General features: G+C 34.3%; 1 protein-coding gene across 1 annotated transcript; it reads right to left on the reverse strand.

Moving 5' to 3' along the window:
- Positions 1-5,085: 5,085 nt before the first annotated feature.
- LOC139898588 (beta-carotene isomerase D27, chloroplastic) lies at positions 5,086-11,617 on the reverse strand. Its single transcript, XM_071881344.1, has 6 exons — positions 11,104-11,617; positions 6,011-6,103; positions 5,864-5,925; positions 5,433-5,539; positions 5,258-5,353; positions 5,086-5,186 (listed from the first exon to the last, which is right to left on the reverse strand). Exons 1-6 carry the CDS (start codon positions 11,500-11,502, stop codon positions 5,137-5,139), a joined length of 807 nt encoding a protein of 268 aa, XP_071737445.1. The 5' UTR covers positions 11,503-11,617; the 3' UTR covers positions 5,086-5,136.
- Positions 11,618-24,544: the final 12,927 nt, after the last annotated feature.

Below are 24,544 nucleotides of genomic sequence, written 5' to 3' on the forward strand. Positions count from 1 at the left end.
GATTCTTCTTCCGGTTCCGACTCTTCTTCCGATTCCTCTTCGGGAACTTGTGAATCAGTCCACGAATCATTCCAATTTACATTTGACTCTTCATTATTATTAGGTGAGTCAATGGGACTTGTTCTAGAGGTAGACATCTATCACATAATATCAAACGCGTTAAGAGATTAATATATCACATAATATTCACATGTTAAAAATATATAGTTTCCAACAAAATTTGTTAAGCAATCATTTTTCAAGTAAACACGGTCGAAGTCCAGACTCACTAACGCATCCTAACAAACTCGATAAGACACACTAATGCAAAATTCTGGTTCTCTAAGACCAACGCTCGGATACCAACTGAAATGTCCCGTTCTTATTGATTAAAAACGTTCCATATTAATTGATTTCGTTGCGAGGTTTTGACCTCTATATGAGACGTTTTTCAAAGACTGCATTCATTTTAAAACAAACCATAACCTTTATTTCATCAATAAAGGTTTAAAAAGCTTTACGTAGATTATCAAATAATGATAATCTAAAATATCTTGTTTACACACGACCATTACATAATGGTTTACAATACAAATATGTTACAACAAAATAAGTTTCTTGAATGCAGTTTTTACACAATATCATACAAGCATGGACTCCAAATCTCGTCCTTATTTAAGTATGCGACAGCGGAAGCTCTTAATAATCACCTGAGAATAAACATGCTTAAAACGTCAACAAAAATGTTGGTGAGTTATAGGTTTAACCTATATATATCAAATCATAATAATAGACCACAAGATTTCATATTTCAATTCACATCCCATACATAGAGAAAAATCATTCATATGGTGAACACCTGGTAACCGACATTAACAAGATGCATATATAAGAATATCCCCATCATTCCGGGACACCCTTCGGATATGATATAAATTTCGAAGTACTAAAGCATCCGGTACTTTGGATGGGGTTTGTTAGGCCTAATAGATCTATCTTTAGGATTTGCGTCAATTAGGGTGTCTGTTCCCTAATTCTTAGATTACCAGACTTAATAAAAAGGGGCATATTCGATTTCGATAATTCAACCATAGAATGTAGTTTCACGTACTTGTGTCTATTTTGTAAATCATTTATAAAACCTGCATGTATTCTCATCCCAAAAATATTAGATTTTAAAAGTGGGACTATAACTCACTTTCACAGATTTTTACTTCTTCGGGAAGTAAGACTTGGCCACTGGTTGATTCACGAAACTATAACAATATATACATATATATCAAAGTATGTTCAAAATATATTTACAACACTTTTAATATATTTTGATGTTTTAAGTTTATTAAGTCAGCTGTCCTCGTTAGTAACCTACAACTAGTTGTCCACAGTTAGATGTACAGAAATAAATCGATAAATATTATCTTGAATCAATCCACGACCCAGTGTAAACGTATCTCAGTATTGATCACAACTCAAACTATATATATTTTGGAATCAACCTCAACCCTGTATAGCTAACTCCAACATTCACATATAGAGTGTCTATGGTTGTTCCGAAATATATATAGATGTGTCGACATGATAGGTCGAAACATTGTATACGTGTCTATGGTATCTCAAGATTACATAATATACAATACAAGTTGATTAAGTTATGGTTGGAATAGATTTGTTACCAATTTTCACGTAGCTAAAATGAGAAAAATTATCCAATCTTGTTTTACCCATAACTTCTTTATTTTAAATCCGTTTTGAGTGAATCAAATTGCTATGGTTTCATATTGAACTCTATTTTATGAATCTAAACAGAAAAAGTATAGGTTTATGGTCGGAAAAATAAGTTACAAGTCGTTTTTGTAAAGGTAGTCATTTCAGTCGAAAGAACGACGTCTAGATGACCATTTTAGAAAACATACTTCCACTTTGAGTTTAACCATAATTTTTGGATTTAGTTTCATGTTCATAATAAAAATCATTTTCTCAGAATAACAACTTTTAAATCAAAGTTTATCATAGTTTTTAATTAACTAACCCAAAACAGCCCGCGGTGTTACTACGACGGCGTAAATCCGGTTTTACGGTGTTTTTCGTGTTTCCAGGTTTTAAATCATTAAGTTAGCATATCATATAGATATAGAACATGTGTTTAGTTGATTTTAAAAGTCAAGTTAGAAGGATTAACTTTTGTTTGCGAACAAGTTTAGAATTAACTAAACTATGTTCTAGTGATTACAAGTTTAAACCTTCGAATAAGATAGCTTTATATGTATGAATCGAATGATGTTATGAACATCATTACTACCTTAAGTTCCTTGGATAAACCTACTAGAAAAGAGAAAAATGGATCTAGCTTCAACGGATCCTTGGATGGCTCGAAGTTCTTGAAGCAGAATCATGACACGAAAACAAGTTCAAGTAAGATCATCACTTGAAATAAGATTGTTATAGTTATAGAAATTGAACCAAAGTTTGAATATGATTATTACCTTGTATTAGAATGATAACCTACTGTAAGAAACAAAGATTTCTTGAGGTTGGATGATCACCTTACAAGATTGGAAGTGAGCTAGCAAACTTGAAAGTATTCTTGATTTTATGTAACTAGAACTTGTAGAATATATGAAGAACACTTAGAACTTGAAGATAGAACTTGAGAGAGATCAATTAGATGAAGAAAATTGAAGAATGAAAGTGTTTGTAGGTGTTTTTGTTCGTTGGTGTATGGATTAGATATAAAGGATATGTAATTTTGTTTTCATGTAAATAAGTCATGAATGATTACTCATATTTTTGTAATTTTATGAGATATTTCATGCTAGTTGCCAAATGATGGTTCCCACATGTGTTAGGTGACTCACATGGGCTGCTAAGAGCTGATCATTGGAGTGTATATACCAATAGTACATACATCTAAAAGCTGTGTATTGTACGAGTACGAATACGGGTGCATACGAGTAGAATTGTTGATGAAACTGAACGAGGATGTAATTGTAAGCATTTTTGTTAAGTAGAAGTATTTTGATAAGTGTATTGAAGTCTTTCAAAAGTGTATAAATACATATTAAAACACTACATGTATATACATTTTAACTGAGTCGTTAAGTCATCGTTAGTCGTTACATGTAAGTGTTGTTTTGAAACCTTTAGGTTAACGATCTTGTTAAATGTTGTTAACCCAATGTTTATAATATCAAATGAGATTTTAAATTATTATATTATCATGATATTATCATGTATGAATATCTCTTAATATGATATATATACATTAAATGTCTTTACAACGATAATCGTTACATATATGTCTCGTTTAAAAATCATTAAGTTAGTAGTCTTGTTTTTACATATGTAGTTCATTGTTAATATACTTAATGATATGTTTACTTATCATAATATCATGTTAACTATATATATATATATATATATATATATATATATATATATATATATATATATATATATATATATATATATATATATATATATATATCCATATATATGTCATCATATAGTTTTTACAAGTTTTAACGTTCGTGAATCACCGGTCAACTTGGGTGATCAATTGTCTATATGAAACATATTTCAGTTAATCAAGTCTTAACAAGTTTGATTGCTTAACATGTTGGAAACATTTAATCATGTAAATATCAATCTCAATTAATATATATAAACATGGAAAAGTTCGGGTCACTACAATTGTGGTGGTCCAATGGTCCATCAGACCACCAGACAACTGAACCACCATCGGACAGCCATCGAATCACCACATTGGCCACCAACGGACCACTGAACCAACAGACCACCACCGAACTAACGGACCACCACCGGACCATCGAACTACCACTGGATCAGTAGTAGAAAAGTTAAACATTTAAGTGTTATTTATAATTTAATAAACATTAGTAGAAAAATAATCTAATAAACATTATTGTAGTAAAAAAGTTAAAAATTAGAATAAACTAGTGAAATGACCCGTGAAACCACGGATTTGTTTAAACGAATCAGTTTAATGATATGTTTTAGTTATTAAATGAACGTAATTGCTAAAGTTATTTAGTTTAATGACCCGTGGAACCACAGAGTCTGACTAAGAAACTCGTTAGCTAAACATTTCATCAAACACCTAATATGCATATTAAACAATCCACATCCAATCATTAGAGATAATATTGGTTGTCATTTTTTTTTAAAAGTGTAAATTAAAATATAAATTTAGAATTTATTTTCTTCTGTCTAGCTTTTATACCTTCTCGTACTCAATTCAAAATAATTAATTAAAATAATTCAAAATTATTTAATTTTAATAACTAAAATAATTATTAATAAGATTTAATAATAATTAATTAATAATATTTAATTTTAATTCAAAATTATTTAGATTAATGACATCACCCATCATACTTAGATTTTTTTCTTTTTGATTTTTTTTTTAACAAAGAAATTAGCTTAATAATAACATCATCGTTATAGGATTTTAATATTAACTATAGATAGATAAGAAAAATAAAATTATTTATTATTTATAAGTTTTAAGATTTGATGGATAAATTCCCTCCATATCTTCCCATTAATTCCCTGTTCTCATATTTCCATTAAGGAAAAAAAAATTAAACCACCGTCATTCAGTTTGTCCATACACGATGTGAACCATTAATGCCTAACAACTCTGAACCCACATATCGGTATGTAAATATAAAGTTCGGGTGAATTCATATCGCCGCTCATGTTCACCAACACCCTCTTACATTTGTTCAAGGTATTCAAAGTGATGGTAAATGCAACAATTGTAGTAATGAGCTGCAGTACCAAATGATACTTAAGTGTCTCGAATGTAAGTTTGCGATTGATTTTGATTGATTTATAAAAAGCATCATCGTGTTCGTGCATAATAACTATTCGTTCCATCACCTTGTAATAGATTAGCCCATTATTGTACTAGTTGTGTGATTATACTGGAAACTCATTTATTAAGTGAGTATAATTTTAATTTACATTGGATGTTAATGTAGTAGCTTCTTCTTTTTACTTAATTTTAACGATAACATTTAATTGGATTTGAAATTTATTTCTCTCACCTGTAAGAAATATATATACAACTCAAAACAAGAGCCATGAGCAAAATCAAGAAATTGTATGATTGTATCAATATACATGTAAACTATATTAGACTTGTAGTTTTGGGCAGATACTGGAATTTGGATTTGCTACAGAACCTGCACATAAAACATCAAATTAAGCAACTGCATATAGTCATAATAGGTCGCTTAAGTGCAAATGAACTTACAAACTTCAACAAAACACGGTTGTTTGGCCACCGGATCCTCTTCAAATGGTGGTGGCGGTTGGCCATACACCATTTCACAACTCATGTCTTCAAAATCTGTCAAAACATAACAGTCTAGTAATTGCATTTTCAATAGAAATCAATCGGTAGGTATAACGTTTTATACTATATTTACTTGGAATCATGGTTAAAGGAAGACCGAACTCGTTGGTGAAGAAGTCTTGAGTAGGAATTTTACACATATTCACACACATACCTACGCACCCGCTGTTCTCCAAATACCTAGACGTGACAGAAACGAAAAATTTATTCCTAAGGGTAACTGAAGAATTGGTCAATGCATGTCGTGTTTAATCTTTAACGGATCAAGCTGGTAAATAAAGAAGTAGCTAAAGGTTAAACACTTAAAAACGAGTCAGTTGTACTTCCTAACTATTTATTACTGTATATACTACTTAATAATTGACAAATTAAATGCTTTGTTCATAGCAGAGTTTTAACATTTATGAACCAAAAATGTTTTGGGTCAGCCCGACCCGTAATTGAATCACTTATTCTGATCCAAAGCCGCTCATTTTTTACATGACACATCAATCTTAAAAGTACCTGCATTTCTTGATATGAACACCACTTTTTTGCTTTACTCCATTTACTTCTACTTCTACAACCTACAGCATAAGCAAGAAACGATATATTACGTTTATGTTTATTGCAAAAGTAATAAAAATTCGGGTTTACATAAAAGATTAGTACCTCAGACGGGCCAACCAACCAATGGAAGAAAGGGACTGTTAAGGCTGCATTAAACTCCGCAGCCCATTTTGTAGGTGGAAACAATTTCTTGAACTGCATATTAAATAATCAATTCAATAATTGTTAGAAATAGGAGGTTATGTATATTATTTGTGGAAGAGAGGATTGATGATTTAGAAGTTTGATTGATCTTGAAGGCTTTATTTTGTTGCTTATTGAATTGCTTTTTTGCTTGATTACAAATGAGAGGTGAATCCATCTATTTATACTACACCATGGACTAGTCTAGAATACTTCATCATCTAATATCTAGATATTTCCTAAGTATTCTCATGATAATTCTAGACTTAGATATTTTACAAGATTATTCTACACACATTCTACACACTTTCACTACTACATATTACAAGAAGTTTCTACATAATGGGCTATAATCTTGATCCAAAATATTTGTATACTTGCAAGCCCAAACCCAAAACAAATAGCCCACAATCAAGTTTAGTTTCCAACAGCCCCCCTTAAACTTGATTTCGTCACTCCGAGCATATTCCGTAATCTCTGAAAAGTCTCGTGTTTTAGAGGCTTTGTGAAAATATCAGCAACTTGGTCGAATGACTTCGTGTACTTTATCTGCACCTCTTTATTTGTAACACACTCCCTGATGAAATGGTATTTCGTATCGATGTGCTTGCTTCGATCATGGAAGACTGGATTCTTTGCTAGAGCAATCGCAGACTTGTTATCCACATATATCTCCGTAGCTTCCTTTTGAAAAAACTTAAGCTCACTTAGTAACTTCCTGAGCCATATTGCATGACAGGTGCACGATGTTGCTGCTACAAACTCGGCTTCACACGTTGACAGAGTCACAATGGGTTGCTTCTTCGAGCTCCATGTGAACGCTGTATCTCCCATATAGAACACGAAACCACTTGTACTCTTACGATCATCTATGTCTCCAGCCCAATCACTATCACTGTATCCAACTAGCTTGAAGTGCTCAGAAGGCGAATAAAACAGGCCATAGTCAATCGTACCTTTGATGTAGCGAAGTATCCTCTTGGCCGCCTTCAAGTGATTTATTGTAGGTGCTTCCATGTATCGACTTACTAGTCCAACTCCGTAGAGAATATCTGGCCTTGTGCAGGTTAGGTACCTCAGACTTCCAACCAAACTCTTGTATTGTGTTGGGTCCACCAAGTATCCTTCATCATCTTTTGACAATTTGAGATTGCAATCCACCGGTGTATTCATTGACTTGCAGTCATTCATCTTAAACTTCTTGAGCACCTCATTCGCATAACCTTCTTGGGATATGAATATTCCTTCTTTCTTTTGTTTTACCTCGATCCCAAGATAGTAAGCCATAAGTCCAATGTCGGTCATCTCGAACTCCCGAACCATTGCTTTCTTGAACTCCTCAAACATTTTGGGATTACTACCGGTGAATATCAAGTCATCCACGTATAGGCACACAATCATAACATCTCCATCATTGCTAACTTTGGTGTAGAGGGCATGCTCATGGGGGCATTTTGTAAAGTCATTCTGCTGGAAATACTTGTCTATCCTGTTATTCCATGCCCGAGGCGCTTGCTTCAACCCATATAAGGCCCTTTTCAATTTCAGCACCTTATTCTCTTGGCCTTTCACGATGTATCCCAAAGGTTGTTCTATATAGACTTCTTCTTCTAAGTGGCCATTAAGGAACGCGGATTTGACATCCATTTGATAAATCTTCCAATTATGCTGAGCCGCAAGTGAGATTATTAATCTTATAGTTTCTAGACGAGCGACGGGAGCAAATACTTCTTCATAGTCTATGCCAGCTCGTTGACAATATCCCTTCGCCACCAACCTTGCCTTGTATCTTTCAACTTCACCTTTGGAATTCTTCTTGGCCTTGTACACCCACTTTACACCAATAGCCTTATGTCCCTTTGGTAGTGTGGCAAGATCCCACGTATTATTCTTCTCGATTGCTTTAATCTCTTCGTCCATGGCACGTTTCCACTTTTGGCTTTTTGCTGCATCTTCGTAACTTATTGGCTCACAATCGGCAAGAAGGCAGAACAATGATAGATCCTCTATAGGCTGGGTTACCTCGTACAAACCCCTAATGCTCCTTGTATGATGTTGTAGCCTACTTGATTCTCCTCCTGATGTTGGTGTCACTTCATTAGGTGTAGTGGTTGGAGTACGTGGAGAGTGCGGAGATGGTGTACTAGAAGGTTCTTGAACTTCTAGATATTCTTCGTTCCTTGCAGTACTTTCGAATGGATAAGGGAGAAAGTCGTAGTTCTCCTCTTCGGGAACATTCCAATCCCATGTTGCTTCTTCATCGAACACCACATCTCGACTTGAGATTACTTTACCATTATTGGGATTGTATAGCTTGTAACCCTTCGAACTTGAGTCATAGCCCACGAATATGAGTTTCTCGCTTTTATCATCGAGCTTCGTCCTCTTCTGATCTGGTACATGAGCATATGCCACACTTCCGAACACTTGAAGGTGTGAGATGCCGGGCTTCCTTCCACTCCAAGCTTCAATGGGTGTTTTGTTCTTGACACTTCTAGTGGGCGAGCGATTTGATAGATAGATCGCACAGTCCACTGCCTCGGCCCAAAACTCCTTAGGCATCCTTTTGCTCTTTAACATACTCCGGGCCATATCAAGAATGGTCCTATTTTTTCTTTCCGCAACACCATTTTGTTGAGGTGAATACGGAAGAGTTAGAGGACGTCGTAACCCGTTGTTGTCGCAAAATTTCTTGAATTCCTTGGATGTGAACTCTCCTCCACGATCGGATCTCAATGCCTTTATGGTGAGACCACTTTGATTCTCCACAAATGCTTTAAACTTCTTGAACATTCCAAAAGCTTCCGACTTCTCTTTTAGAAAATAGACCCATGTCTTTCGACTAAAATCATCAATGAATAGAATAAAATATCTATTTTTACCAAAAGACGGTGGGCTGATGGGTCCACACACATCCGTGTGAATAAGTTCTAGAGGTTTCTTCGCTCTACTAGAAGCTTCTGTTGGAAAACTGTTTCGAAAGTGCTTTCCTAGAAGGCATCCCTCACATATTTGATCCGGATGATTAATTGGAGGCAAACCCTTCACCATTCCTTTACTTGATAATAATTTTAAGCCTCCAAAATTTAAGTGCCCGTATCTCATGTGCCAAACCCAAGAATTATCTTTGAAACATGCTTTTAAACATCTTGGAAGGTCATGTTGAATATTTAGCATGAACATCCTATTCGTTGACATTGGCACCTTAGTAATCAAACCTCCTTTTTGGTCTCTTAAAGAAAGAGTACGGTTTATCATGTGAATATCATAGCCTTTCTCTAAGAGTTGTCCAATACTCAGTATATTCGTCTTCATATTAGGCACATAATACACGTTAGAGATAAATTGATGCCTTCCATTTTTCAAGCGGATGAGAATCTTACCTTTGCCTTTAACCGGGACTTTAGAGGAATCTCCGAAGGTGATATTTCCACTAATTACCTCGTCTAACTCCACAAACATGTTTTTGTCACCGCACATATGGTTGCTTGCACCCGTGTCGAGATACCACAAATTTGATTCTCTGTTATCTTCACCTTTGCATGCTAGTAACAAAGTGTTTTTCACGGCTTCGGTATCTTCTTGCACTAAATTTGCTCTTTCTTGCACGTAATTGTTTGACTTCTCGCATTCCGAAGCATAGTGGCCAAATTTATGACAATTATAGCATTTGGTTTGAGAATTGTCATACCTTGGCCTTCTACTTGTGTAGCCTCTCCCGCGACCTCTTGTCGGGTGAAAATTTTGACTTCTTTCTTCATTTCTGTAAGAACTATAACCTCCACGTTTGATATATCCTTGTCCTCGTCCTCGGCCACGTACTTGACCACGACCTCGTTGACTCGTTTGATGAGTCTTTTCACTGCTCTCTTCCTTGAAAGACATTTTTGCTTGTAAAGCTTGCTCCAATGGCTCCTTATTATTCTTATTGAACCTCTCTTCATGGGCTTGTAGTGAACCCATGAGTTCATCGATAGTCATTGATTCTAGATCTTTAGATTCTTCGATGGCTACGACTATATAGTCGAATTTTGAATCTAATGATCTAAGAATCTTCTCAATGACTCTTACATCACTTAGAGTTTCACCATTCCTCTTTAATTGATTGACAATCGCCAAGACTCTTGTAAAATAATCGGAAATTGATTCTGAGTCTTTCTTATTTAAGGATTCGAACTCACCTCGTAGTGTTTGTAGTCGAACCTTTTTCACCTTTTCAACTCCCTTGTGAGAATTCTCCAAGATCTCCCATGCTTTCTTGGCGGTGGTTGCACTTGCAATTTTCTCAAAAGCTCCATCATCTACACTTTGTTGGATGATGGAAAGAGCCTTTTGATCGTTCGTCTTCATTAATTTTTTCTCCTTACCGAGAGGACCTTTTTCTGCAGGTTCCTCATAGCCTTCCTCCACAATCTCCCATAAGTCTTGTCCACCTAGGAAGGTCTTCATTTGGATGCTCCATCGATCATAATTATCCTTTGTGAGGCGAGGAAATGTGATGACATTGTTGGCCATCATCTTGTCGAACCAAGCTCTGATACCAATTTGTTAGAAATAGGAGGTTATGTATATTATTTGTGGAAGAGAGGATTGATGATTTAGAAGTTTGATTGATCTTGAAGGCTTTATTTTGTTGCTTATTGAATTGCTTTTTTGCTTGATTACAAATGAGAGGTGAATCCATCTATTTATACTACACCATGGACTAGTCTAGAATACTTCATCATCTAATATCTAGATATTTCCTAAGTATTCTCATGATAATTCTAGACTTAGATATTTTACAAGATTATTCTACACACATTCTACACACTTTCACTACTACATATTACAAGAAGTTTCTACATAATGGGCTATAATCTTGATCCAAAATATTTGTATACTTGCAAGCCCAAACCCAAAACAAATAGCCCACAATCAAGTTTAGTTTCCAACAATAATAACATCACATGACACATACATTAGTTGCAAAGCGTAAAGGTTGCAAAACGAGCGGGTCGGGCCACGGGTACCTGATCAGGTGCACCAGGAGGAAGCATGGAAAGAAGCACCTCCCTTACAACTTGTTGCTGTTGTATACGATTTCTCCCTTGCATTACTCGTCTCGACACGTCAACAAAACTTTCATAATCATAATCGAACAAACCCTTTTTCTTACCATCTATTTCTTTATTCGGTCTACCTGAAAACTTCTCCATTTTTCTAGCAAATAAGCTCATGAATACCTTTTCAAACACTCCATCATTATATTTTGTTTTCTGCCCCATTGGTGCCGGTTGTCCAGAAGGTTCTGCTATCCCACACCGAATGAAACTCGGGCCGTAACATTGGTTGTGTTGTTTAAATGGTGAACAACATTTGTGAATACTAGTTGATGGTAATTGAACAACTTGGTAGCTTAGAACCACCATGAGTCCAGTAACCTTAATTGCATCAACTAGATAATAATGCTCGTCTTGAAGTATAAAAAGAGGAACATGAAAAAGAAGAAGAAAAGGAATGGATTAAATGGTGATCCAGGGTGCTACACAAGATTGTGTCATTTTTGGCCACAGATGTATTGGTCAAATGGTTTATCCATTTTCAAGTGCAGATTTACGAAAATGACCTTGGTGTTTACATTCATAAGTCAGAAAAGTATGGTCTATAACTCTATATACAAGGGGTAAGTTGACATTTTATGAGTCGTAAAGAGAAGTTTTAAATGATAGATACAAACTAGTACTACTAGTTATTTGGAGGTTGAAACATATACCACGTTTGAATCAACATGTGACTCAACACCATCCAGAATCAGATATTGTTGAGTTGTGACCAAGTTTGCAAAATTAGCTATTAGCTGATTAATCGTTCGGCATTTTTAAAGAAATAATCAGCAATCCAAAAATTAATCGAGAATTAATTGAATTTTACTTTATACATTGAAATATTAAATTTCAAAATTTATATGTGTAAATATAAAAGAAAATCATAAAATATAAACATAAATTTTATCATAATTGTCTAAAATTTTTTATTTTGTTAAAAAAAACTCTAAAGTTCGAATTTAAATTCATGTTAACGTGTTAACCAAATTTGACTTTGACCGACTTTGATTACCAAATTCGATTTTGACTCTTCAATCGACGTTGACCGATTAATTAAATGGATTTTGAAAAAATCGAAATGGGCTGCTTTTAAAAATGAGTAATCGTATATTAATCGGGAATTAATTGGGTTTTTTACAACAGTGGTTGTGACTATGTGACCGGTACTTATTTTTGTGGAGTGTGCTTTACTATTAAATATCACCCCTCTACTAGAAGGTACTCCTGCACTATAAGTGTCGACACTTTTTAAAGTCTTTCTTTATTAATTTTAACTGTAAATAATTTTATTTGTATTGTAATAATTGATAAAAATTATATGAATGAATTGAGTCTTATATGTGTTTTCATTCATATAATTTACACTAAATATTATTTAGCACAAATAAAAGATATTGTTCTTACAATACTAAAACTCCACCGGACTTTGGTCGTAGGCTCAACTCCAAAACGACAACAAGCAAAAAAAAAAAAAAAAAAAAAAAAAAAAAAAAAAAAAAAAAAAAAACCCTAGACTTTGACACATTTACATTCCTAACCCCCCAACCAAGGGGGTACATGATAACTTCAAAATTATAATAAAAAATTTTAAATGAACTCCACTCAAATTTTTAACGGGCTGTATCTTCCCGTTCGTCGCGAGTTAAATTTTTTCAAAATCACCGTTCAACTCGAAATAATTTTACCAACATAATGCAACTAGCTATGCGCGAAACAGACTGTTTTTAAAAAACGCTAAATATTTCAGGATATTTTTCATACATATACGTACACGTATACTAAACAACTAAAAGTAACCACATTATATCCCTGGTTCTTTTCCCTTTTTATGCGATTTTTCTGGGGTTAAAAACGCGGAGTCCATTAGGTATACTACGTACTAACCACGTGTTTTCAAATTTACCCGTAACAGCGCATTTTTAATTCTGTAAATACATAACGCTACGTTAAATATGAGTATGTAATCCGAAAAGCTCCGCCGCATCTCGCGGGCCAGTAATTTTCTAGTTTATATTCAAAGTAAGTTTATGAACAAGTAATCAGAAATATTATTATTCTATTCCTAACCTTCTTGGAGTTTCTTTATTTTTTCTCCAATTGAAAACATACCCCTTTTACTAAAAGTTATTCCCTTATTCTGTTTTGATAGTCCTTGATTTTTTTTTGACTATCCTAAATTAATAGTCCACTTTCATAAATAAATAAAAATAATAAAGTAGATTTCATTCATGCCTTTAATTTTTTGCATATAAGACAAAAAAAAAAATAGGTAAAATATAAGGGGTAAAATTGTAAAGTAGAGAAAAATTACATGTGAGAGTCATTTTTTCTTCAAACTGTGTGTTTTTTTTTTTTTTTTTGTGAACAAATAATATGAGACGTAGGGATAATTTATGAACAACAGCCGCAAAAATTATTATTCTATTCGCAAACAGCAGCCACAAATATTATTATTCTAATTCGCAAACTTCTGAAAATTTCTTTATGTTTTCCCCAACTGAAAACATCTCGATAACCTTTAGATTTTCATCTTTAGTTCACTATGAATTTATCTCATTTTCTCTTAATCAGCTTGAAAATCATTTGTCTGAAACCCTAAATCTAGCACCCGAAATCCTCTACTCTTTTCAAACTTGCTTTTCACAATTCCAGATTATCTTCCTTCAATTTCCATCTTCTACTCTTTTCAAACTTGCCTTTTATAAATCCAGGTTATCTTACTTCAATTTCCCATTCGTTTTAAAATTTCAATATTGGTTTAAAATCATTTGAATTTTAATTGGAAACTTGATTACAAGGTACTTTATCATGCACCTTTCTATATTTGTAGTACCTATTTCAGGTTGTTCGTCGTGGTCGCTATCACCATTTGGCTACTACCGAGTAATCAATGTGCACAGTTGCTTCTAGATCATCTAAGATTTGAAATAGCTAAATTGCTTTGTTAACCCTAATTTGTATCTTCACCTCATAAAATTATGGTTCGTACCCACCTCTTAAAGTTAGGGTTCGTAACCAAGGCAAGCTAGCAAAATTAACAATAGAAGAGTAAAATTGCTTACCTAGGTTTGGTAGGTCTAAGGCATTCTTGAAGTTTCCAAATTCTACACATAACGTATGCCATCAATCTTGAAATGTACTGCATTGTCAGTACATCTAAATTAGTAAAAAACTATAGAATTCATGAACACGGTCCAGATAAACGAGAATATTATCTATAATAAAACAATCTAGGTACAAATATACAAACATTTGGAACTCTCGCTCAACGTATAAGTTGATGTTATCAAGATCAACAAGATGACAATATTTGACCCTTACGATTTGCTTTGTATTAAAAGACATGTATTATATACGAATCTCCTTGTTTAAATGGTGAAACTAACTGATCATGGAGCATCCTATTTAAAGAGATAAAACTTTATAAAAAGATATTGAAAATTTCAGGAAATCTTATCCTGAAATCTGATCTTATCCGGGACGACACGCACTACACACACACCAACACGCACCGTGCATGGTGAATGGTGTGTGTTGCTTGTGTGAGTTGAGGGGATGTTTGAAGCTAGCCAGTAAAACGAGTCAACGACCAAGTCACCACGCTCGGACCAGCACACATCGTGCATGATTCGTTGTCAGAGAGCATTTGACAAATTACGAATATATAAACAGCTCGTTAAGCACTTCGAGATTTGAGGGCATTATCCAATATACTAAATCACGTAATCTATAATGCATTTAATTGGCTCAAATGTTTGTCATCCAATTCCAGTCTTTGTCTCTCCTTTTTTTATTTTTCTTTTTCTTTTTATGACTAAAATTGAAGACAGGCTACTCTCCTTTTCGTTTTTTATGACTAAAACTGAAGACAGACCAAAAATATAATATGCACAAAAGTCTATTATTATTACTCTCCCCATACCTTATTAAATGTCCTCCAATTTTTTTTAAAAAAATTTGAGATGAGTCAGATGAATGTCAGTTTTGTCTTTATATTAAAGGTAAATTTGAATGAGTTTATTTAATAAATTGATGAATTAGAGTAATAAATGATAATAAAATGTAGATTTAATGATAAGTAGTACTATTTCGAATAAATGGATATAAAATTTCAAATAATAGTTACGCAATTTCGCAAACAGGCTAAATAATTTCAATAATAGATATGTAATTTCAAATAATATCTTTACAAATTTAAATAATGCTTTTACGATTTCAAATAGTGACTATGAAATTTCAAATAATGATTATGCAATTTCGAAATGACAATATAATTTTAAAATGACACCACAACACCAACACACCATTATTCAAAATTAGATAGTCAAATCCGCCGCGTATCGTGCGGACCTTTATTCTAGTTTTGACAGAAACTCCTGGCTTCAGTATGCTTCCCCGAATCCGTTAGGGCTGATGCTGTGAAAGCCTTGGCGAGGAATAAAAACCTCAATTCTGCATAGTGTTGCATGGACGCGATTCAATAATATTTCAGTTGGAACTTGGTCAGTAGTGTAATACCGTATGCTGTGAGTTTTTGAAAACATTGGTTTCATATAAGCCCAACTACTTTGGAGTTCCTATTGTTGGTACCTCAAATGAGCTTTATGGGCCTATGCCTATATACTTTATTCAGCTCAAATTATCAATATTTTTTTATATTCTTTTGAAGCAACGTATGTAATTACTTACATATATTATGTTTTGTACAAAAGAGTCATCCCTATATAACAATATAAATGCATACACTAATTTTACAATTTTAATCAACTCTAATAATCACGAACCATAAAATATAGTCATGATCAAAGCTTAGCGAGACACAACCACCACTAGTTTAGAGTTGAAATTTAAGATAATAATTAGACTTCAAATGATAGGTTAAAATATGATAGTCCATAAACGTAAGTCCCTAGTTCAATATTGTGTATTCGTGAAGTCTGTGAACATTGTAAGTATTCAGACAATTGATTGTTGGTTTATTATGTTCATTATTATGTTTACAATCGATTGTATGCATTTAATGTTAAGTTACTTACTGTCTGTGTAACCGCACGGTTGCAATCTGCAACCGCACGATTACACGTGCAGACCTTATTTAATGAGAATTTCGTGTTCATTGTTAGGGTTACGAACCATAACTCAACCTTATCCTTGTTTATGTTTCTCTGCAGGTATAGCACTTTAGTTTGTCAATCTATAACATATCAAAGTCTATTTGCTTAATTAGATCATAAGTGTTTTGAGTCGTTTTTTATATTGAAGATTTGATCGATTAATACTGTTTAATCGTTCCTACAAGTGGTATCAGAGCTTTTGGTATCATTAATCGATTAGTTTTTTAGTCAAAATCGTGTTTTAAGTTTTTGGGTTTTGGTGGTTTTGAAAGATATCAACAAAATCCAAATTTTGTCACATTAAAAGCTTGGTTTTGTAACTCCTGTTTGTTAAAAAGGTCATATTTAGTGTTTTGAATGTGAAACATATAATTGAGGTTCTAGATCAATCCCAACCGTAAACCCCAGTTTTGGTGCAGTTTCTGCCCAGAATCCGTCAAGAACATAACCGCACGGTTACACCCTGTAACCATACGGATACATCACCCGGATACCCACAACCGTATGGTTTCATCACTGCATCCCTGTAACATAGAAACCGTGACTTAGAATCGTATAACCTTGCAACCGTTTACTACATCCGTGTTAAAACCTGTAACCGTACCATTCTTGACCCGGATACACCCTGCATCGGTGTAACTCTGCACCCATGTTACTGCATTCGTGTAGTCTTTTGCATCCATGTAATTTTGTTTCAACCGTGTTTTACAACCGCACATATACAATGTCAGAAACTAATAATTTTTCAGAAACCCAATTAGCTTTAGTCATGACATCTTCCTCTGGTTTACATAATCTTTTACATACTGAGAACGAAGTAGGAAGTTTGACTAGGGTTCCTAGACTTGAATGTTTAGATGACTATGCTGAATGGAAACCTAGATTTCTCATTACACTTAATGGATTTGACACAAGAATGTTCAACTATTTGAAAGATGAATACAAATTTACAAAACTTATTTAAACATGCTTAGAATAGTTACCTCCTTCATATTCAAATGAGTTTTGGTCACTAAAACACTAATCTTGATTAATCAAACTTAATGACGTCTTAATGACACTTTTAGCTTATGATTAATGTTAAACACACAAGTATGGCTAAAAGTTCTTTTTCAAAGGGAATCTTTTTAAATCTAAATTAAAAGTAATGAAACATTTTAAGATGGTCATTAAGTCCTAATTAAAGATATACTCTCCACTTGATTAACCATTAAGCATTAATTACATGCTTAATAAGAGTTTAGTGTAAACTCCCAAAAGTCTTCATATAAAACAAGTTAGCCTAATTTGGAAGATTTTAAGTAGCCAATGAGTGCATATACTTGCAAAACTAATGTTGACAAAAGGTTTGAAGACTTGTGACTTGAAGTTTGGAAGCTTGTGGTTGTCATGGGATCTAAATTCTACACTTTCCTTAAAGGGAAATCAATGACATACCTCTAGTACAATGTGACTTTCCTCTTTTAAGCCAAGGTCAACCTCAAAGAATACATCCAAGACAAAAGGGGTAATGCAGGTCTTTTCAGATGTTTTTGGTATCTAATTGCAGCCATCCAATAAGGGAAAAAGACAAAGTTAAAGATCTTAAACGACTACAAAATTTAGAGGTTAGGACCTGCACGGTTGACCCACGGTCGACCGTGAGGTGAGCCGCATTTGTCCGAGTTTATTTTCTCTTGCCTATAAAAGCCAAACCTTGGAGCACTTGAAGACTCACCTCTTGCACTTACATTTCCATACATTTACTGATATCATTCAAATTTTATGGTAATCTATTTGGAGTGATTCAAGTAAGAGTGATTATAAACTTAGTTGTGAGATTACTTGTAAACTATCTTCTTAAAGGGATCTAGAAGATAGGTGAAGTTTCACTTAGTGGTAGCATTAGGATCTTGTGGTCAGAGCATTTGGTGATTGTGAATTCTTCAAAGGGACGTAAGGGTTCATAAGTTGTGGCTTATTGAGGAGCTAGTGTTGTATCCGGACACTCCACCGAGTTTGGAGCATCATAGTGAAACTAACTCTCAATTCATTAGAATTGAGGAGTGGATTAAGGAAGATTAGTTAACATCTTCCCGAACCACTGTAAATCTCCGTGTTTGTTCTCTTATCCCTTATCTCTATATTTATTATAGTTATGAACAAACTAATCAAATCACACTATAACAATTTCAAGTTCTAAATCGGAAAAAGTTTTAAAAATCGCACTAAGTAACTATTCACCCCCCCCCCCCCTCTCGTTACTTACAGATTACTATTAAAATTAAAGGATGTTCATCAATAAATGAAAACCCCATACCGATACAAGCAAGGAAACGAAACGTAACGAAAGGCTCGCAAAGAGTAAACCAACCAAGCCCAACTTACCTTAAGCGTTAACTCAAAACGAGCTTAACGAACCAAGATAGTGAAACACAAAAATAATAACAAAGGTATCAAGGTCTTAAAATATTTAACCACGAACAATGACAAAACACTATAAATCAAACTCATCACAACAAAATCCAAGCAAAACTTATCCAAGATTACAAACAAATTATAACCAAGATTACAAAATCCAAGTGTGTGTATATATATACTTTATCCAAAATGTTTTCCATAAAAAAAAGATCCGTTTCAAATATAATTAGTTGCATTTTGTTCGTAAAATTATTCCGAGTTGAACGTGATGACGGAGAAACCTAACTCGCAGCGAAAACAAGATAAATCTCGGAAAAAATTGGATGAGTTTTATTTATTGATTATTATAATAAATATGAAAATTACATTTTAGCCCTCCAAGTTATCCTTTATACTCTGAACAATTAAAACATTTACCCCTTACTTATTGCACATTTGACTCAAGCTTCACTTGGCCAAAACGCAAAAACCAACACATAAAACGATTATATATTTGATAGCATTTAGTATATATGATAATAATGTAGTAGCTTGTTTTTATTTAATTTTTGTTGTGCAACTATGATCTTAAAAACAAACTTATACCTGATCTAACATGTGGAATTTACTAGAACAAGTTATAAATTGAATAAACTTTAACATTTGGAATCATATAATCAAACCTACTCAACTATAAATGGATTAGAACGATACTTAGAGTTGTTATTCGTATTGAGATGATTTGGGACAAAAAACTTAGAGAGAAAAAAATTAACGTTTGTGTGTAATGACTAAACTTTGAATGAAACACGTAACCCGTATTTATAGTATGTCAGCTCTCCTTTGTGCGAATGTCAGAAATTTGTACGAAGGTTTAACACTTTCGTGAGGATGACAAGTCTGACACAATATTCTGACTTAACTCTATCATGTGAAATAATCATGTCGGAGTATGATACAAATTCAAAGCGAGCGGAAGTATTTTTAAAACTTTACAAAATCATACTCTTCCACGGATCATTGTACAAAACTTTAGCAAACAAAACAAAATTAATGAAATTAAACAAGAGAAGATTAAAATACAACCTTTGTAGCCTTTTGAAGATCGAATCTGAAAAACCCAAAGAAGAGTTCCTCTAAACGGTAGATACCCAAAGTTCCAACCTTGCTTCGATCTATACCTTCTACTTAACGGATCTTTTCGTTTCCTTATTTCCACCAAAACCCGAACCCAATTATAAAGTATTTTGGTTACTTGAAAATGAGAAAGAGAAATAGCATTTTTTATGTGTGTTTTTGTATCTCAAGTTACATATATATTTTCAATACCAAGACTTGGTATTATATAGAATAAAATTGATACATATAATACAAATAGAAAGATTTGGAAAGATTTGCAAAATCAAATCTTTATATAAAATAAGATTTACAAATCAAATCAAATCTTATTTATATCAAATCAAATCTTATATATTATATAAAATATGATTATAGTACAAATCTTTATATAAAATAAGATTTACAAATCAAATCAAATCTTATTTATATCAAATCAAATCTTATATATTTAGATTTGTAAGTATATGTACACACATAAAAAAACTTACTTAATTTATTAAACCATTAACTAATAATTAATAAATTAATTTCCGATTAGAAGGTATATCAAACAATTTACGATTGGCCTTTGTGTGTGACCGAATAGGATAAATGGACTTTTATTATTTAATGTCATGGGCATATCTTCGGAATATATGTACCACGGTCAAACCACGGTCGAACCATAGCCAACCCGAGAACATATTTCCAACAAACTCCCACTTGCACTGACATTAATAATATTGGCTAGTCTTAAAGACACACCATGTGTAACAACTAGTCTGCTACGTTACACTCCTATATTTTGATTTATATCAGTCATCCTTTTGTTCAAGATATCTATATGAACGTGTGACATGGTTAAGTGTCAATCATCATCATTCAAGATTATGTTTCCCGATAGAGATTTGTGGTGATCAAATAGACTGCTATTGCATCAATTCAGTCGTAGCATGGCCATCCATTTAATGCAGCACAAATCAACGAGGGGCCCATATATATCGCTTCAACTTGCTATGAGAAGAAGGAACAAATTGCTTCAACTGTATAGACATCCACCACATCCCATATTATACCTGATCTGCACCCTTATGACTGGCATTTACGCACAGCGTTAAATGCAGGTCAAAGTAGAATATAGTTTGTGTCAGGATTCCTCATACATATCCACTCTAGGATAAATGATATTGCCATCTTAGAGCTTACTTATGACTTAAAACCATGAAGTAATGTCTAAGTGTGGTCATTCCAGAACCTTGAATCAACTATCAAGTTCCTCATGAATGTAGTTTCATATAAGCCTATATTACTACACTTCATAGTAGCCTTAATTCAATTCTCTCTTCCTTAGAGAATGATCGACTGTGGAAGTTTATGAAATAATGTTCATTGGAAGTTAAAACATGCAAAATGAAACATGGCAATATACAATGAAATGATCGCATCGTGCGTATAATATAATCTCAATATATTAATCATCAGATCAATTGCAACATATATTATTGCCCAATGTTTAAATTTTCAAACTTAACATAATAAATACAATCAAACTTTATCATCGATGACACGAATGCCAATAGACATGCTATGAGCATCATGCTTAGTCTGTGGTAAAGGCTTGGTGAAAGGATCAGCCAAGTTCTTAGTCGTGTCTACTCTACTTAATAATATGTCATTTTATGCTACAAGTTGATGGATGTAATGGTACTTTCTGAGTATGTGCCGTGTGCGCTTTTGTGACCTCGGTTCTTGAGCCAAGACAACCGCACTCACATTGTCGCAGAAAATCTCAATAGGATCATGGATTGTAGGAACCACTCCTAGATCCCCGATGAATTTCTTTATCCACATGGCCTCTTTAGCAGCTTCATTTACCGCTATATACTCGGCTTCTGTCGTAGAATCAGCAATAGTACTTTGCTTGCCACTTCTCCATGTGACGGATCCACCGTTCAACATAAATATAAATCCTGATTGTGAAGAGCAATCATCTCTATCTGATTGGAAACTAGCGTCTGAGTATCCTTTGACGCTCAGCTCGTCATTCCCACCATAGACCAAGAACATCTCTTTAGTCCTCCTAAGATACTTTAGAATGTTCTTGACTGCTATCCAATGAGCTTCACCAGGATTGGCCTGATAACGACTAGTCATGCTTAGTGTATACGACACGTCAGTCCTAGTGCATATCATCGCATACATGATCGATCCTATAGCTGAAGCATATGGAGTCCGACTCATGGTAGCCGATTCCAAGTCAGAATTAGGACATTGAGACTTGCTCAATATCATTCCAGGGTTCATAGGAACGCACCCTTTCTTAGAGTTATGCATACCGAATTTCTTCAGTATCTTATCTATATATGCACTTTGGTTTAGCCCAATTAATCTCCTTGACCTATCTCGATAGATCTTTATTCCCAAAATATATGATGCATCTCCTATGTCTTTCATGGAGAAACATTTCCCTAGCCAAGCTTTGACATCTTTCAGTGTCGGGATATCGTTTCCCATGAGTAATATGTCATCGACATATAGTACAAGGAAGACTACAACACTCTCACTAGACCTAACATAGACACATGGCTCATCTTCGCCTCTAATAAAACCAAATTCTTTGATCTTCTCATTAAAGCAAAGATTCCAGGTACGAGAAGCTTGTTTAAGTCCATAAATTGACCTTTAAAGCTTGCACACACTATTAGGATACTTAGGATGTACATAACCCTCAGGTTTTGTCATAAACACATCCTCTGTTAGTTTACCATTAAGGAAAGCTGTTTTTACATCCATTTACCATATCTCATAGTCATAAAATGCAGCTATGCCAAGAAGTATTCTAATAGATTTCAACATAGCTACTGGTGAAAAAGTTTCATCATAGTCTACACCATATTGTTGTGTGTAACCCTTAGCCACCAGTCTGGCTTTGAATGTGTGTACATTTCCATCCATATCGGTCTTCTTCTTGAAGACCCACTTACACCCAATAGTTTTAATACCTGGTATATGATCAATCAAGATCCAGACTTGATTATCATGCATGGATTGGATCTCGTTGTCCATAGCCTCCTTCCATTTGGCAGACTCGGGGCCTGTCATCGCTTCCTGATAGGTAATAGGTTCATCAGAATCTATATTTTCGTCATCACCCTCAAATATGTGTAAACTATATTTCTTTGGTGTTCTACACACTCTATCATATCTATGTATGGGTGGTGGCTGTAGGTCAGTTTCTCTTTCAATTGCAGGCTCGTCGACCTCTTGAGGAGAATCGGTTTCAATATCAGTTTCCATGTCGGTTGATTCTTGAATTTCTTCAAGGTCAATTTTGCTCCCACTGGTTCCTTTCGATATGAGATCCTTTTCAAGGAAGACTCCCCTTTGAGACACAAAGACTTTGTTCTCAGTAGGGTTGTAAAACAAATATCCAAAAGAATCAGTCGGGTAACCAACAAATAAACACTTTTCAGATCTAGGTTCAAGTTTATCTTGAGCTTCACGATGAACGTAAGCCTCACAACCCCAGATTCTTAGATATGAGAGAGACACAGTTTTACCATGCCATATCTCATAAGGTGTTTTGGAAACTTTCTTGGTTGGGATGAGGTTAAGGATCCTTGCGGCAGTTTGTAGGGCGTAACCCCAAAAACTGATTGGAAGCATTGGGCGGCTCATCATGGATCGAACCATATCAAGTAATGTTCGATTCCTCCTTTCAGCCACACCATTATGTTGTGGTGTTCTAGGAGGAGCTAATTGTGAGATTATCCCACAACCCCGTAGATGATCACGAAATTCATCATTAAGATATTCACCACCTCTATCAGATCGGAGAATCTTAATTCTTTTGTTCAGTTGATTTTCTACTTCGTTTTGGTATGCCTTGAACACTCTAAAAGTTTCAGACTTTTGTTTAATTAAATAAACATAGCCATATCTAATGAAGTCATCAGTAAATGTAACGAAGTATCATTCCTGGTGTCTAGTAGGCGATCTGAACGGACCGCACACATCAGTGTGTACCAACCCCAACAGATCCTTTGCCCGTTCACAGTTTCCTGTGAAAGGTGCCTTTGTCATTTTTCCTGATAAGCAAGATTCGCATTCATCATACGATATTATATCAAATGATTCTAGAATTCCATCTGACTGGAGTTTGGCTATGCGTTTCTTGTTTATGTGGCCTAAACGACAATGCCATAGATACGTTTTATCCAAAACATCTTTGGATGTATCAACATTGTAGATTGAACTATCATTTAGCTTTGCTGTGGTTTCTAAGATGCCTTTACAAGGACTAGCCTTGAAATAAAACATCCCATTTTTGTGAACAAGTATTGATCCATTATCAAAACTAAAATTAAAACCATCATTAAATAAAGCATCAAAAGATATAATGTTTCTTGCCATTTCGGCACTGTAGCAAACATTAGATAAAACAATACATAAACCAGAATCAAAAGAAAGCTTGTATTCTCCAATCATGTCAACAGAGGCAACATTCTTATTCCCCATGATTAGATTAAGCTCCCCGGTCTTCAGCTTCCTACTTCTTGTGAGTCCCTGCACATTTGTACAAATGTGAGTACCACATCCCGTGTCCAATACCCAGGAATTAGAAATAGTAGTATTGTTTAGTTCAATCATGAACAAACCTGAAGGTACGGCGACTCCCTTAGCCCGTAGTTCATTAAGTTCCTTCAAGTACTTAGTACAATTGCGCCTCCAATGTCCTTTATCCCCACAATGAAAGCATATTGCTTCTTCAGGAG

This window comes from Rutidosis leptorrhynchoides, chromosome 3, assembly GCF_046630445.1.
Source record: "Rutidosis leptorrhynchoides isolate AG116_Rl617_1_P2 chromosome 3, CSIRO_AGI_Rlap_v1, whole genome shotgun sequence".
Lineage (NCBI taxonomy): Eukaryota > Viridiplantae > Streptophyta > Magnoliopsida > Asterales > Asteraceae > Rutidosis > Rutidosis leptorrhynchoides.

Bases quoted from the DNA above. Each gene is read 5' to 3' on its own strand.
- LOC139898588 (XM_071881344.1), bottom strand. From the start codon at position 11,502: ATGGTGGTTCTAAGCTACCAAGTTGTTCAATTACCATCAACTAGTATT. The intron at 5,926-6,010 runs GTACTAATCTTT...CTTATGCTGTAG, and splicing joins GGTTGGTTGGCCCGTCTGAG to GTTGTAGAAGTAGAAGTAAA. The intron at 5,187-5,257 runs GTAAGTTCATTT...TTTTATGTGCAG, and splicing joins ACCGTGTTTTGTTGAAGTTT to GTTCTGTAGCAAATCCAAAT.